Here is a 14,036-nt window from a genome sequence, read left to right as displayed (position 1 = left end):
TACGTAAGACCGCTCACGACAATTTACACAAACGTTTCGAACAGCAGCAAAAGTACACAGACCGCACTTCCAGGCAAATACAGTACTCACCAGGCCAACATGTGTGGATTCTAGATGCCAGTCCGACTCCAGGCGTGTTAAAAGCTTTTGCGTCCTCTTATAAGTACAAAGGAACTATTCTTCGAAAAGTTAACGAGAATTCCTATGAAGTTACTTTCATCGACGGAAGAAGCAGAGAAAAAAACGATACTATTACGGTTTCTAGACTTAAAGCCCGCTACGACTAGTGCTATGAAAACCCCACTAACATTCATTAACACTCCACTCCGTTGTCACTTTCTTTAGCCTCCTCGCTACGTACATTGCACATGCTAACATCCCATGATCCAGCATTTTCCCACGCTCATCCACCCCCCCCCTTTCTTCACTTCCCGTGCTCGCACTGCAGTTCTGCATTAGAACGAACTCATTTTTATTTTAACAAGCCCAGGATTACAGAATGCTATCTCAATCGTCGGAACATTTATAATAAATCCCTTGCCTAATAATTAATTTCTCCTGATATTTTAATGTTATTTTATAATATGCGATTATACGCATAGTAATAGTCCGAACATATCACTTATCTGATTTGACTAATAAGTACTTAGCGCGTTTATGATTCTAACTAGCAAACATTTTTTTCCCATTTGCTGGTACATATACGTTCAAATGAAAAAAAGTACAAAGAAATAAAGAAAGAAAGAACTAAGATAGAACAAGATGAACGATTTAAAGAACAAATGAACTGCGTAGAACTTGCTGAACTTTTGGCTTTTTGGCCATAGCAATTTTTTAAATTTACGCTTAGGTGTAACGCGAACTGCTTCTTTGAAAGCTGCAATGCACTAAATATGTTAACAAAGCATATAATAAATATAGGCATATGTTCCCACTCTCTCTTTTAATTTTATAGTTCAATTATTGATAGCATACAACATGGTATAGCTCATATCCCATGAAATTAAAACCTACTCTCTTTTTCCATGAACTTTCTATAAATCTATTACTTACTCTTTTTCACTTATTTTTCAATTTTTTTTGGTTAGCAGCGAATCGAAGGCGCTTAATCCTTTGCCCACAATACACGTAAAATTCTTGCAATTATTTTTATACACGACAATTACACATATTACAGACGGAAATGTCTCGTAATCACTTAGTTCGTTCTATTATCGCTGAACTCCCCTTTCTCCTCTGGTACGAAACAAATAAATACTCCAAATCAATGTACCACCACTTTTCCGAAAGGACGTCGACTTCCGGCACCTCAAGTGAATCCACCGCGGCCCCCGGCCTCTATTCCGGCTAGTCCGGTTATTCCACCTATTCCCCCTCCCAATTGCCCCCCGGCGAACTTTCCTCATGTAAACCTGTCATTCATAAACAGGTCCCCTTAAAAACTCTGCGTCATATAAGTAAAAAACGCCCCTTCGCCGTCATTACGATCAGATATTACCTCCCCTCCCCCTCAACATTATTCCCCAGTTTCATCTGAAAGTCCTTTTTCTGTCGACTTTATACCCGCCATCATTTATTAAAACTCTGCTCCACTACCTTTTACATTTTCCTAATTTTTCCCTTCTTGCGCTTGTTTCATTTTCATCGCCACGATTGCTACCGGATGGATTCACCATGACGACCTCCTGCCTGTGCTTCCGAGAGAGAGATCTTGGCTCATCGAAGTGAACGGACGACGATCTTTGTGGACTTCCAGCACCAAAGGACCCAATCCTGTCTGGACCGATTGGCTGATTTTTCCATCTTCCCTGCCGCGATCCAGCTCTGGAGCGTTTTATTCAGGACGTCTCCTGGCCCGCACCGACATCGTACGCTTGAGTTCCAGACGACCATTCCCATGACGTCACGGAGGCTTCCTTCGACAAAGCCCCTCCCACTCAGTGCGTGTTGACATTGTTTACATGCCATCAAGTAGTACGCATGATTCCTTTCATCGGCCGCAGTGTACAGCCTCGTTCAAATGACGTCACGCTCACATAATGCGAAAATGTCATATACGTCGCCAGGTTTGTGATCACGGATGCTGATGTTTCTTTAGTGGATTTACATTTTCACGCCCTGTGTGAGATAAGAGTCTTTGTTAAGTGTTTTTATCATCTGCTGCAGAGAACGTGGCGACGTGCAGTCTACGGCGTTGTCATGGTGACAATCGCTCCATGCTCCGCCCAACATTATGCGTGTGTATTTGTCAGTGTGTACTTTGAACTCCGCAAACAGTCAACAAACCCACATGTGTTGTGCGGCGTTCCTTCACTGTATAATGACCTGTGTTTTTCCAGCTGTTATCGTGTTGTCATGTTTAATTCAAAACTAGTTAAGTGTTAAACCTATACGATTATTTTTTTTTATCTATGCCTCAAGACATCGTTTATTGGTGCTCCTACTCTTTGAGTGCACAAGAGGCTGTGACCTACAGTTTTATTTTTTTCTCTCTCTACGTGTTTTATTTTTTTTTTCTCTCTCAACGGTGTTTGGTGCTACGAATCTTTTGATGATATGAATATTTTGGTGATCTCAATATTTTTTTTTTTTTTTGTGGTGATGTGAATCTTATGGTGAATAGTTTGATGTATTGGTATTCTACGGTTTTGGAAATTTAATAAATGATAATTTTTAAATATAACCTCCTCCGGAGACGGTCGACCATCAAAGAGTGGGTCGATTAACTTAACAAGGGGAATGTAGAGATATGGATATTATTAAACCGAGAAAACCTCGTCATGGTAATATTTACGCTTGTTTATTTCCTGGAATTGTCCGACCAGCGGGCGATCCCAAGAATGCGCTAACTCTGTAACTTCCGTGAAAACAATTACTGAAAGGCAAACGCGTGGATCTAAACAAGATCTAGCGTGTTCGAAAGGTTTAACAACCTTTCGAAGCCTAAGATTATAAAAGGAAACTCCCTCCCTGAGCTCGCTCTCATTTGATTTTGGCTCTCATTGGACACTCTACGACACATTACAACTACAGAACTACGACGACGGAACACGGAGTTACGGCTGCCTAGCATGCAGCGAGTCACGAGGATTCGCTCGGTTTGGTGAGCCAAGGGTCGCAGGATAGAACCTTGGCACCAGTCACAATTCGGTCTTCAAGAAGCATCTGGACAAGAACATCACTCGCCAACCAAGTATGGACAAGCGTAAATAACCTTTAAATTCAACATTCCATATCTCTACCCTCTTAATCGGAGCAGGTTTAGCTGACTAGTACAATTAAGCTCTACCTAAATGTATTATTGAAACTTCCCCGTGACCTCAGATCCCAGGTAAGACGGGATTACAACACTATATTCAGTGTAACACAGAAAACTACGAGAATGCGATATCCAAATTTCAATTTGATCTTTATGCTATAATAAATTGGTCACGGAGAAACTCCCTTCAATTAAATCCAACAAGATCTTGCTTCATTATCATAGGAACTCATGGTACCCTTCAAAAACTTCATATAAACGGGCGTTCTCCTCCAACTCTCGACAGTATAGCGCTAAGCAAAGTGGATACAAGCAAAAACTTAGGGATTATGTTCGATAGGCACTTAAATTGGGAGGCACAAGTCGAATTTGTTGTGAAAAACTGTATGGGAAACTTAAATCTTTGTATCTTTAAACATACTCTGGACGCTAATGTTAAATGTTAATGTTATGCAAGCACTCGTCCTATCCGCATTAGACTATTGCGCTCCAGTGTACAGTAATATCTCCCAGGGCCTAAACTATAAACATCAAAAAATTCAGAACTGTTGTATACGTTTCATATTTAACCTAAAAAGAAAAGAACATGTATCCTCCTATTTAAAGAAACTTTCTTGGCTAAACATTAACAATAGAAGAAAATACTTAATGCTTACCTTGATGCACAAAATACTTAAGAGTGGCTCCCCAAAATTCTTATCCGATAAGATCTGTTCTCGTAGAACATCGGTCGAACATAACATCCGCACAACCCCCCCCCCCAAAAACATATATCCGCCACATAACTATAACAAGTCCTTCATTGTTACAGGGATCAGGGAATGGAACAAACTGCCTGCGCCATTGACTAACATTATTTGCCACCAAGTTTTAAGAAAAATCTAAAGAACTTACTATTGTCCCAACAACTACAGTAACCTTCATATGTTAACAATTGCACCTGCACTTATACATCATATAATAGTGCATACCAAACCTATCCCCCCTCGCACACACAGTCAAGTACTGAAGACTTATTATTTATCTTTACTCCACTCTATACAAATGTATTCAATGTATTATTTTATCATTGTATAATCCTTATATTATCTTTATTGTATTATCATGGTCAATATGTCTTTTTTTCTTTCTTTCTTTGTTTATATTCACTTATTGTATCTCTGACAAGGGTTGGTTGTAAGAACGGTCCATGAGGCCGAAACACGCCTGCTTAAATAAAGACCATTCTGTTCTATTCTATTTTATTGAAACTCGGAGAAAGGCGAGTATACATAAAATTGATTGATGGAGCATTGTGCAAAAAAAAATCCAAAATATTTTCCTCTCAATTCGGTTTGTAAAACATCGGTCAAAATATGTGGTTTCATAAACCCGAATAAAAGAAATTTAAGAAAAGACTGACCGAAACAACCAAATTACAATTATAGCTAATGAAAAAAATTCAATAGGGGCTAACCACAAATATGTTCCATAAGCACTAGTTGTAACGACCAAAAACTAACCTGTTGACGGTCATATTGTCATTTGTGTGTGTGTGCAAGAGGAAAGGAGGTAGTCTATTGGGCAATCTTCTGCCAAGGAAAAAAAATCATTCTTAATATCTAGACGGACTTGTTCTTCGTTTACGGAATACTAAGCAAAATTATTCCTTTTTTTAAGTCAAGGAAGACGACTTTTCACACGATGTGCGTAACAATTGGGTCCTTGAAACTAGGCTTAGAACCTGAAGTTTATCTGTCACTTGTTGTGTCGGAAACGTTCTGACAAAAGAAATGGCCAGCAATGTCGATATGAAACAATAAGGCCGAAAAATGTTCATGCCAAACCTAGACCGACAAAGTAGTGTTTACTACTGTTGACATTTACAGTTTTGCACATTGTAGCTGCAAATAAACCGAAAATATATCGATAAACAGTAGTACATTTTAATAGCCGACCTCCGTGGCCGAGTGGTCCCGGGTTCGAATCCCGGCCTTGGCATGGGTGTTCTTTGTGATGTCCCTTCATCCATTTCGTCATATCACAACACATTCTCATCATCGCCATTAGTCAAAACTGGTAGAAATGCGAAGTAAATCAACTATACGCGTATAAATCAACCTCCGTTTTCGCAATTCTCTTTCTCCTTTATTTTCTTCTTATTAATGCCAATGTGGTAACAGACAAGTCCGTCGTTGAAAATATCTTAATCATTGTACTTAACACAATTGGCAGGCTTTTTATACAGAAAAATCGGTGTGCTCGGTGAAGAAACCAACACCAGACTCACGTTGATCGTACCTTGACCGGAGCGAAAGCTTGACCGCTGGTGTGGATACCCTTTGACTTTAAGCGGAGCGTTAGGGAATAGTGACCTGAGTGTTGCTTGAGCGTAGATGTGAATCAAGCATTATGCTACTCACTCCTAGCTCCCCCAATTTCCTCACGGTGGTGGGTTGCCACCGGTCCCATACACAGGCCGAGAACCCAGAGACTGAACCCAGGCGGACCCGAACCCATGCCATTCCGCAGTCGGAGCCCAAAGCACAGCGCCTTATACCGCACGGCCACGGAGGAGGACAATAATAACAATAATATGCATTTATATATCTTCAAGAAAGAGAGCTGAGATTTTTGCAAATGTGCATTTCCTGTTTACACCTGAATTCAGCAATTGGCAGCTCCTCTCACCCCAAAGCAAAAAGCATAATTCATGCACTGTTTGTAACAGATGAGGGAATGTATTGCCCTAGAAGACGTACCGTATATTTTAACTAACGTACACAGTGGCGTCCCGTGGAGTAAATCATTGGGTGTTCACACCCAGCCTAAATTCAGAGAAAATTTTACCTCCCCCTCCCCCTTGTTCACACCCAGCCTAAATTCACATAAAATGTTAACCCCCTCCCCAAGACCGGGGGGATACACACACATTGAGAATCAATTTGTTGATCACAATCACAGAGAAGAAAACGGTAAATTTGGAACAACTGATTCATTGAGCATACAAAAAGGCGAAATCTGAGTCAAGAATCGAAGCTATGACTTCCGTTTTTAGAGTGCCCTACACTAGCCAAGTATCAAGAGTATCTCCGTATTTGTCTAGAGTTTCTGAGGACAAAAATAGTAAGTAAATTTAATAAACACGAAGAGCTGAAACTTTTCAAGTTGACACTACCAACAACTATCAACTATTCTACGTCAATACTAGCTAAAACATATCACTGCTTACCAAGTTTTAAACAAGGCTACTAAATCCTATGCTGATCGATTTGATTACGTCATTCATCTGGACGTTATGACCGAAGAAGACAGAACGCAGGAAAGCCCTAGAAAGTGGTAAGAGGTGTTCATCAAATGTATCACCCCACCATCCACCGGGAGTGACTGAAGGAGGCCACGGATAATCTCAGAATGTCGAGCCACAAAATTTTAACCCACGACTTCCCAAATGTGAATCACTGATACATCAACCACTAATTGAGAAAGAACACATGCTGACCACATGTCACCCCCCAATGCCGGTTGAAGAACTCCACACCTCTAGGTAGGATTGTGGTAGGGAGCATGGCAGTCGGGAGTTGGCCAAGGCCCTTCGAGGGCTGTTGCGCCATGGGTTATTATATATATATATATATATATATATATATATATATATATATATATATACAGGGTGTCGCAAAACTCTTTCAACAACGCTTGGGTGCTGGTAGATATCATTAAAACAAGTAACTTTTCCCTATAAAGTTTACCTCGAAAGCGCTTAGTTTCTGCGCTATAAGCGCTTAAAATCTATCCTGTACGTATGCAACCCAACACAGCAAACGCTTGCTCTGACATAACTACCAGGGGCGCGTGGCAGGGTTGCCACTAGCGTTCCTCGTTAAGAGAGACGACTTGAAAATAACAACCTGGGAGTCTTGCCTGAGCAAAATCGAAAACATTAATGATACTTGCGATGTTGTAAGAAGCATTGACAGTATTTATAAACTGACCAAGATAAATAATGGGCAGACTGAAATTCAAGATTACGTACTCATTCTAAAATATCTCCATAATTGATCGATTGATTTGGTTTATTTTAATTTGCTTTTCTGCCACCTTTGGCTAATCGCGAAGATGAGGATGATATGATGAAATAACAAATGACACCATTGTCTATGCCAGGATTTAAACCCGAGACACCTGGTGCCTTAGCGATCTTTGCTAACAACATCAACACGGAGTGTTTCGTGTATCATGCAATATCAACAATTGCATGGGACACGTAAGATGGGGGAAATCCACGAACGAACAAATGTTAACATGATGTGTTTGCTGCCTCGTTTCGAACACGCAGACTGTAATGTTATTACAATTTATTTGAAAATTATTCTGTGCTACCGTTATTGCTAATCGTGTTCGTCTCATTAGGCATCCCCGATGGCGCAGTGGTAGCGTCGTCGACTTGAAATCAAGGAGTCCCGGGTTCGATACCCTGTGGAGACACATAGTGGTTCGGATCCCACTTTAAACTGTAGCTCCAGTCCCAATTAGCCTTACTGTGCATAAAATGGACTTAAAACACCCAATCAATTAATCATAAGGAAATAATTGCAAGGCTCTTTTAATTTAATGATTCATTGATTCATTGATTTGCTTTATTTTACTTCACTTTTTGTGCCACTTTTGGCTAATTTGCGAAGACGGGGATGAGTGATGATATGATGAAATTGATGAATGGACACTCACAAACATTCATACCCAAACCGGGATTCGAATCCAAGACTCCTGGCATCGTAGCGTAGACATGAACAAAATTCACACATTAAAACTAGTGCTTATTAAGAACCAAAGCCAAGAAATGCATACTTATGTCAAGCGCTGAACTGTAAAGGGCACTCGTATTGCACATTTGCGCATTATTTACATTTGTTCGTTAGTGGATTTCCCGTATCTTACGTGTCCCTTGCAATTGTTGATATTGCATGATACACGAAACACTCCGTGGTGATGTTGTTAGCAAAGATCGCCAAGCCGCCAGGTGTCTCGGGTTTAAATCCTGGCCTAGACAATGGTGCCATTTGTTATTTCATCATAGCTATCATCCTCATCTTCGCGATTAGCCAAAGGTGGCAGAAAAGCAAATTAATATAAACCAAATCAATCAATCAATTATGGAGATATTTTAGAATGAGTTCGTAATCTTGAATTTCAGGCTGTCCATTATTTGTCTTGGTCCGTTTATAAATACTGTCAATGCTTCTTACAACATCGCAAGTATCATTAATATTTTGGATTTTGCTCAGGCAAGACTCCCAGGTTGTTGTTTTGAAGTAGTCTCTCTTAACGAGGAACGCTAATGGCAACCCTGCCACGCGCCCCTGGTAGTTATGTCAGAGCAAGCGTTTGCTGTGTTGGGTTGCATACGTACAGGATAGATTTTAAGCGCTTATAGCGTAGAAACTAAGCGCTTTTGAGGTAAACTTTATAGGGAAAAGTTACTTGTTTTTATGATATCTACCAGCACCCAAGCGTTGTTGAAAGAGTTTTGCGACACCCTGTATATATATACATACATATATATATATATATATATATATATATATATATATATATATATATATATATATATATGTATGTATGTATGTATGTATGTATATATAATAAATAAAATAAAGCTTGGGCGTCTTTTCTGCGAATGTTAAGGATTCCTCTGCTTTTTATAAACCTTTTCTCCTTAATTGTATAAATATAATTTATATTTTAGTTATACAAATTTGAACGGTACAGAACTGTTCTAGTGAAGTCAGAATATATTTCGTTAATAAATTTTAGAGTACAAGGAAAAAATAATAAACTAAAGTAAAACAATAAAGTAATAAAAAATTATAATAATTCATGTTTTATGAAGAATAAGAACCTGTAACCTTGTACTGTGCTAGCAAGTCCGCCACGACGCCCACCAAAAATCCATTTACAAAACGCAACCAATTTTCATGTACTGTGAATTATTATAGTTTCCACTTAACACACACACCCTCCTCCTCGTCCGTCAATGCCCTCAAAAACAAGTAAACATTATTAAGGTATACAATACATTTTTTCCGTTTAATTATTAAAATGCCTTACTTCTCTCCTCATTGGAAATTATTTTTGCCTGTTCCTAAGAATTAACCTCCACCATTTCCACTAACCCTGATATCGACGAATATGTTTGGTTTCTTTCTTTTAAATTTCAAAAGCCATTTGTAATTTCACAGCAGCTTGGTAAGTAAGTCTCTGGCAATGCTCAAACTTCATGATGCGAATTGCAATTCGTGAACCGGCCCCCGTGGCGGAGTGGTTAGCACATCGTGCTACGACGCCAGGAGTCCTGGGTTCGAATCCTGGCCTGGCATGGATGTTTGTGAGTGTCCATTCATCATATCATTACTCATCCCTATCTTCGCAAATTAGCCGAGAGTGGCACAAAAAGCGAAATACAATAAAGAAAATCAATCAATCAATCAAGCATTTCGCTAAACTTAAAATTATTGTTTTAAAATTTACCTGTAGGAGTTTATAACAATTAGGCTATAATTTCTTTTCAAATACTCGCTTACGTGTGTGCCAGGATAAATATTAGTTTCTACTAGCAGTGTCTTCATCTTCTTTCTTTTTCATTTCACTACATTATCTGAAGGATTAAGCAACAATTGTGAGTGCGGGACAAGGATTTGTAACGTTGTTGAGGAAATTTCCGCCCTTAATTTTTGGAGAAATGTATTGGACATTAAAGATAGGCTATTAAGCTTAAACATCGAAGATCTTAGGAATTACTATAACAATACATGCAAACATTATAATATATTGACGACTGCTTACTTTTTTCCAATACAGAAGCTAAGCGAAACGAGAAATAAAATACCTTGTACGTACCTCGGCCGCTTTCGGCATTCTCCGAAAGTTGCTGCCATCAGTTGAGTGTTCTTTCGGAAGGGCACGTGCTCCGATACCCAGTTTTCCCCCTTGCTTTTTTCGGCTTCTTCCGTCGAGGTAGATAGAAAACGGGAAGAATACAGCAGAGGGAGTTCACTGCGCCAGAGGTGCCTCGGGCTCTCGCTGCCTAACCTGTTGAGCTTTTCTTGTCAACAGTCGGAGGAAATTGGGAAATTTTAAGCATTGTGAAGACTTTATGAACGAAAATAGCAGCTTTGTAAAATAAGTATATTGAAATGTAGTGTTTTATTCTGCAGAAAAGAAAACAAATTGAAAATTTTCCGTTTTCGGTTGGGGGTTCGTGTGCTCCGTGAACCCCCTTCAGGCGACGCCTCTGAACGTACATAAACTTTCTTGAGTGACACGGCAAAAAAAAAATAAAAAAATAAACCAACTCACCTGAATTGCCTCAAGGCAAAGCAGTGCAAAGCTTAGAAATGTCTTCATTGTAAGTTCAAATACAAAGACTGGCCCCTCTCTAAATGAAAGTCCCTATTTATATTAACCATCTCAGAGATAAACATGTGTAATGATTTATAAATTATAACAGCTTTAAGGAAAACTCTGCTAGAGTCACTCAAGGGAATTAGCAAATATGAATTCATTCTAAGTTTTCTCGTGCCTCCTAATCCAGGAAGAATTTACAATGAAAACATTTTTGTTTTTCTTGCTTCAAGCTTAACAAAGTGTAGGTATTCCAAATACTGTTTACCACTTTGTGCAATACTTTCGTTGCTCATGTTATCTATTCTACGTAACGATCTAATCTCTAATGTGATCTCCATACAGTCACCTCCACCTACAAGTTCAAGAACAACAGCAGTGTTTACTTGATGATATCTTCCCGTCTATGAACATTTTCCTCCTTTGCATTTAGCTCATGGCATTTCTCCAACTACAGCTGCTACATCGTGCGATGGTATTGTCGCAAGTAAATCATGAGACCAGCTTCTCCCATAATTTACATCCAGACCACAACAAATATAAAGCATTATGAAATGGTAATAACTACATTTTCAGTCAAACATATATTCTCCATGGCGCAACAGCCCTCTAAGGGCCAGAACCTGAAAATTAAGTAGCTTCTCCATCGGGTGATACATAGTCAGCACGTCGAGTTCCACGCCGCTGTTTTCTGGCTTTCGAGACCGGAGCCTGCTGCTACTTTTCAAGTAGCTCTTTAAATATCCACACAATCCTGGGTCAACACCGAAACTTTGGGGGCTTCCATCGAAATCGAACCCGAGACCGCTCGAACTAAAGGGAAGACCACTAGCCATTTGACTACGCGGAAGCTCTCAATTACATATTACATCTTCATCATTTTCTTACTTTATAGTATGAATTGGTTAATATTAACTGTGTAAAATGTATAAATTACATATTTTTAATTAAATAATTCATTCCTGCTTGCGGGGTCCCGGGTTCGATACCCGGTGGAGGCACATAGTGGTTCGGATCCCACTTTAAACTGTAGGTCCAGTCCCGATTAACCTTACTGTGCATAAAGTGGACTTAAAACACCAACTCAACTCATTCCTGCTTGGTGATCAAAATTAAAATTCCCCATCTCCGAGTTCTGGAGCCCGTTTGAAGCATCCGATTGCGGTGAAACTTGGTATAGATGCTATGGAGACCATAGGGAAGCAAATTCTGACAAGAAGAAATTTGAAATATTCACTACCAGATACAAATGTGGTGGTTAAAATTTAAACTCCCCTACTCAGAGCCCTCTCAGGAATTTCCCTGGTGGCGTAATGGTAACGTCGCCTCCTTGTCCCGGGTTCGATACCCGGTCGAGGCCCACAGTGTTTCCAATCCTACTGTAAACTGTAGGTCCAGTCCCGATTAGCCTATCCGTGCATAAAGTGGACTCAGCCAACAGCTCAACTCAGAGCCCTCTGGAGCCCGTTCGAACCAACGGATTGCCGTGAATCTTTGTATACGTATATGGAGGCTATGGAAACCACGAGGAAGCAGTATCGGAGATTAGGTTAGTGGGGGAGGGGGCTGTTTTGTATTGAAAATGTTTGAGTTGAGTTGGCGGACCTCTGCTTGGCACACACAACTGTGCTTCTGCCTGAGCCTAACATGTTTCTACCATTATCCATTGTTCCAAGCATAACTCCATTACATTTTACAGGAGGTGTTAAGGACTCTTAACTCACCCTAGTACACTGTAATGAGGCCTTTATCAGTCACATAGCTACAGTGACGGCGCGAGGAAAAAGTGACTGATGGAGCGGAAGGGGGCGACAAAATATTGTTGATGACAGTCAAATTAAAACGCCCGAATATATATAATATATAAAAATATAATAATAATAATTTATTATTATTATAGTCATGTATGGTGTTTTGTGTTTGTCCTTTATTCAGAATGGACGTTATTAATTTTTATTTTTATTCGTGGGAACTGCCGCAAGTTGCGTTGTTTCTAGTGGCCTATTTCAGTATTGGAAGACATTTATAATTTCATAATTCGTCGTCTTTCTTGATATGAAACTACTGATACAACCGTTTGAGATAGATTGAAAAAAATTTAGGGGGTTTCTTTGAACAGTAAAGGAAAGATGTATACCAAATTTCATCGAAATCCGAGTTGGTGGGTGTCAAAATCTTAGTTTTTTGCGTTGATTTGATGTGGAATGACCCGTCTGGAAATATGATGATAGATGATACTATGAACAACACATACGTCAAGGTCAATCAATTATTGATGCTATCAGTGGTCTTGGTAGAGAAATTAAGGGTGTCACAGAACAAAATAAGAATCTCATAAATGAGCTGGTGCCACTTGCTGCTAGAAATTATGCAGATTTTCCTCCTACACCATTTTCTAGTATTCATACTACTCTAGTATTCCAACAACCACCTACTAAGGACGTAGGAGATTCAGAAAAAATTGAATTAGGTCTCTTGGCAAGAGATTACCTGAGTACTGGAAAATTTGACAAAGATGAACTGGCAATGGAGAAGATAGGCAAGGCTATTAATGCTTTGAAAAATATAATGTTAACACGTGAAAAAGAAAACAAGTGGTAGTCAATGACAGAACTAATATCAAGATTGTATGTAAATTCTATGAGCCTCCGCCTGACAACACTTTATGTAGTGTTATTCTTATTGCAGACAAGATGTGATGTGAAGAATGAAAGAGTCACAGAACAATTTTAGTTGTTTAATTTACTAGACTAGTATAAATTAGTCTCTTACATAGGATGCCACAAAAGTATTAGTAACCAAAATAATATTTAAGAAACTACCTTAGGTATAAGCAAAGCAGTAAATAACTCTCAACCAATCAACAGAGTGTCACATGACTCTGAGGGTAGAATTCACAAGCTAGATATTCAAAAATCTTAGTACAAGAATTTAGTACTCGTAGCATGGTTAGACAATTTGCTACACCTAGAAATTAGCTAAATCCACCAGAAGATATAAAATTATAGCTTAATTTTGACTAAAATAGTCTACTAATATTAATCACCCTAATACGAGTATTTTGTATTAATCACCCTAGTACGAGGGTTTTAGAATTCGTAGCATGGTTAGATAATTTGCTACACCTAGAAATTAGCTAAATCCACCAGACGATATGAAAATATAGCTTTATTTTGGCCAAAATAGGCTATGGTATCGATTGGCCTTGGACAAGGTCTTCCGCAGAAGGAATCAATATATACTACTAGCGTTGTTGATGTTGTTTTGCCACACCCTGTATATGAGAATAATTTACGTATAAATTTTTGAACATAGGTATCTAATGTTTGTTGCTTTTGTCTTTAGTACACATATATATTTAGTAATCTGGAACAATGAATAACATAATAATAAT

General features: G+C 39.0%; 1 protein-coding gene across 1 annotated transcript in view; it reads right to left on the bottom strand.

Annotated features, from left to right (window-relative positions):
• LOC145984479 (chymotrypsin-like protease CTRL-1) overlaps window positions 1-10,650 on the bottom strand; it is a 97,363-nt gene extending 86,713 nt beyond the window's left edge. Inside the window, exon 1 of the mRNA XM_083118138.1 lies at window positions 10,598-10,650. Coding sequence (XP_082974264.1) covers window positions 10,598-10,645 — 48 coding nt within the window. The 5' untranslated portion in view covers window positions 10,646-10,650. The remainder of the gene's footprint in view (window positions 1-10,597) is intronic.
• Between the last annotated feature and the right edge of the window lie 3,386 nt (window positions 10,651-14,036).

The sequence above is a fragment of the Lepisma saccharinum genome, chromosome 2, assembly GCF_977018435.1.
Source record: "Lepisma saccharinum chromosome 2, izLepSacc3.1, whole genome shotgun sequence".
NCBI classification, from domain to species: Eukaryota; Metazoa; Arthropoda; class Insecta; order Zygentoma; family Lepismatidae; genus Lepisma; species Lepisma saccharinum.
This window is presented reverse-complemented; position numbering and strand designations above follow the sequence as displayed.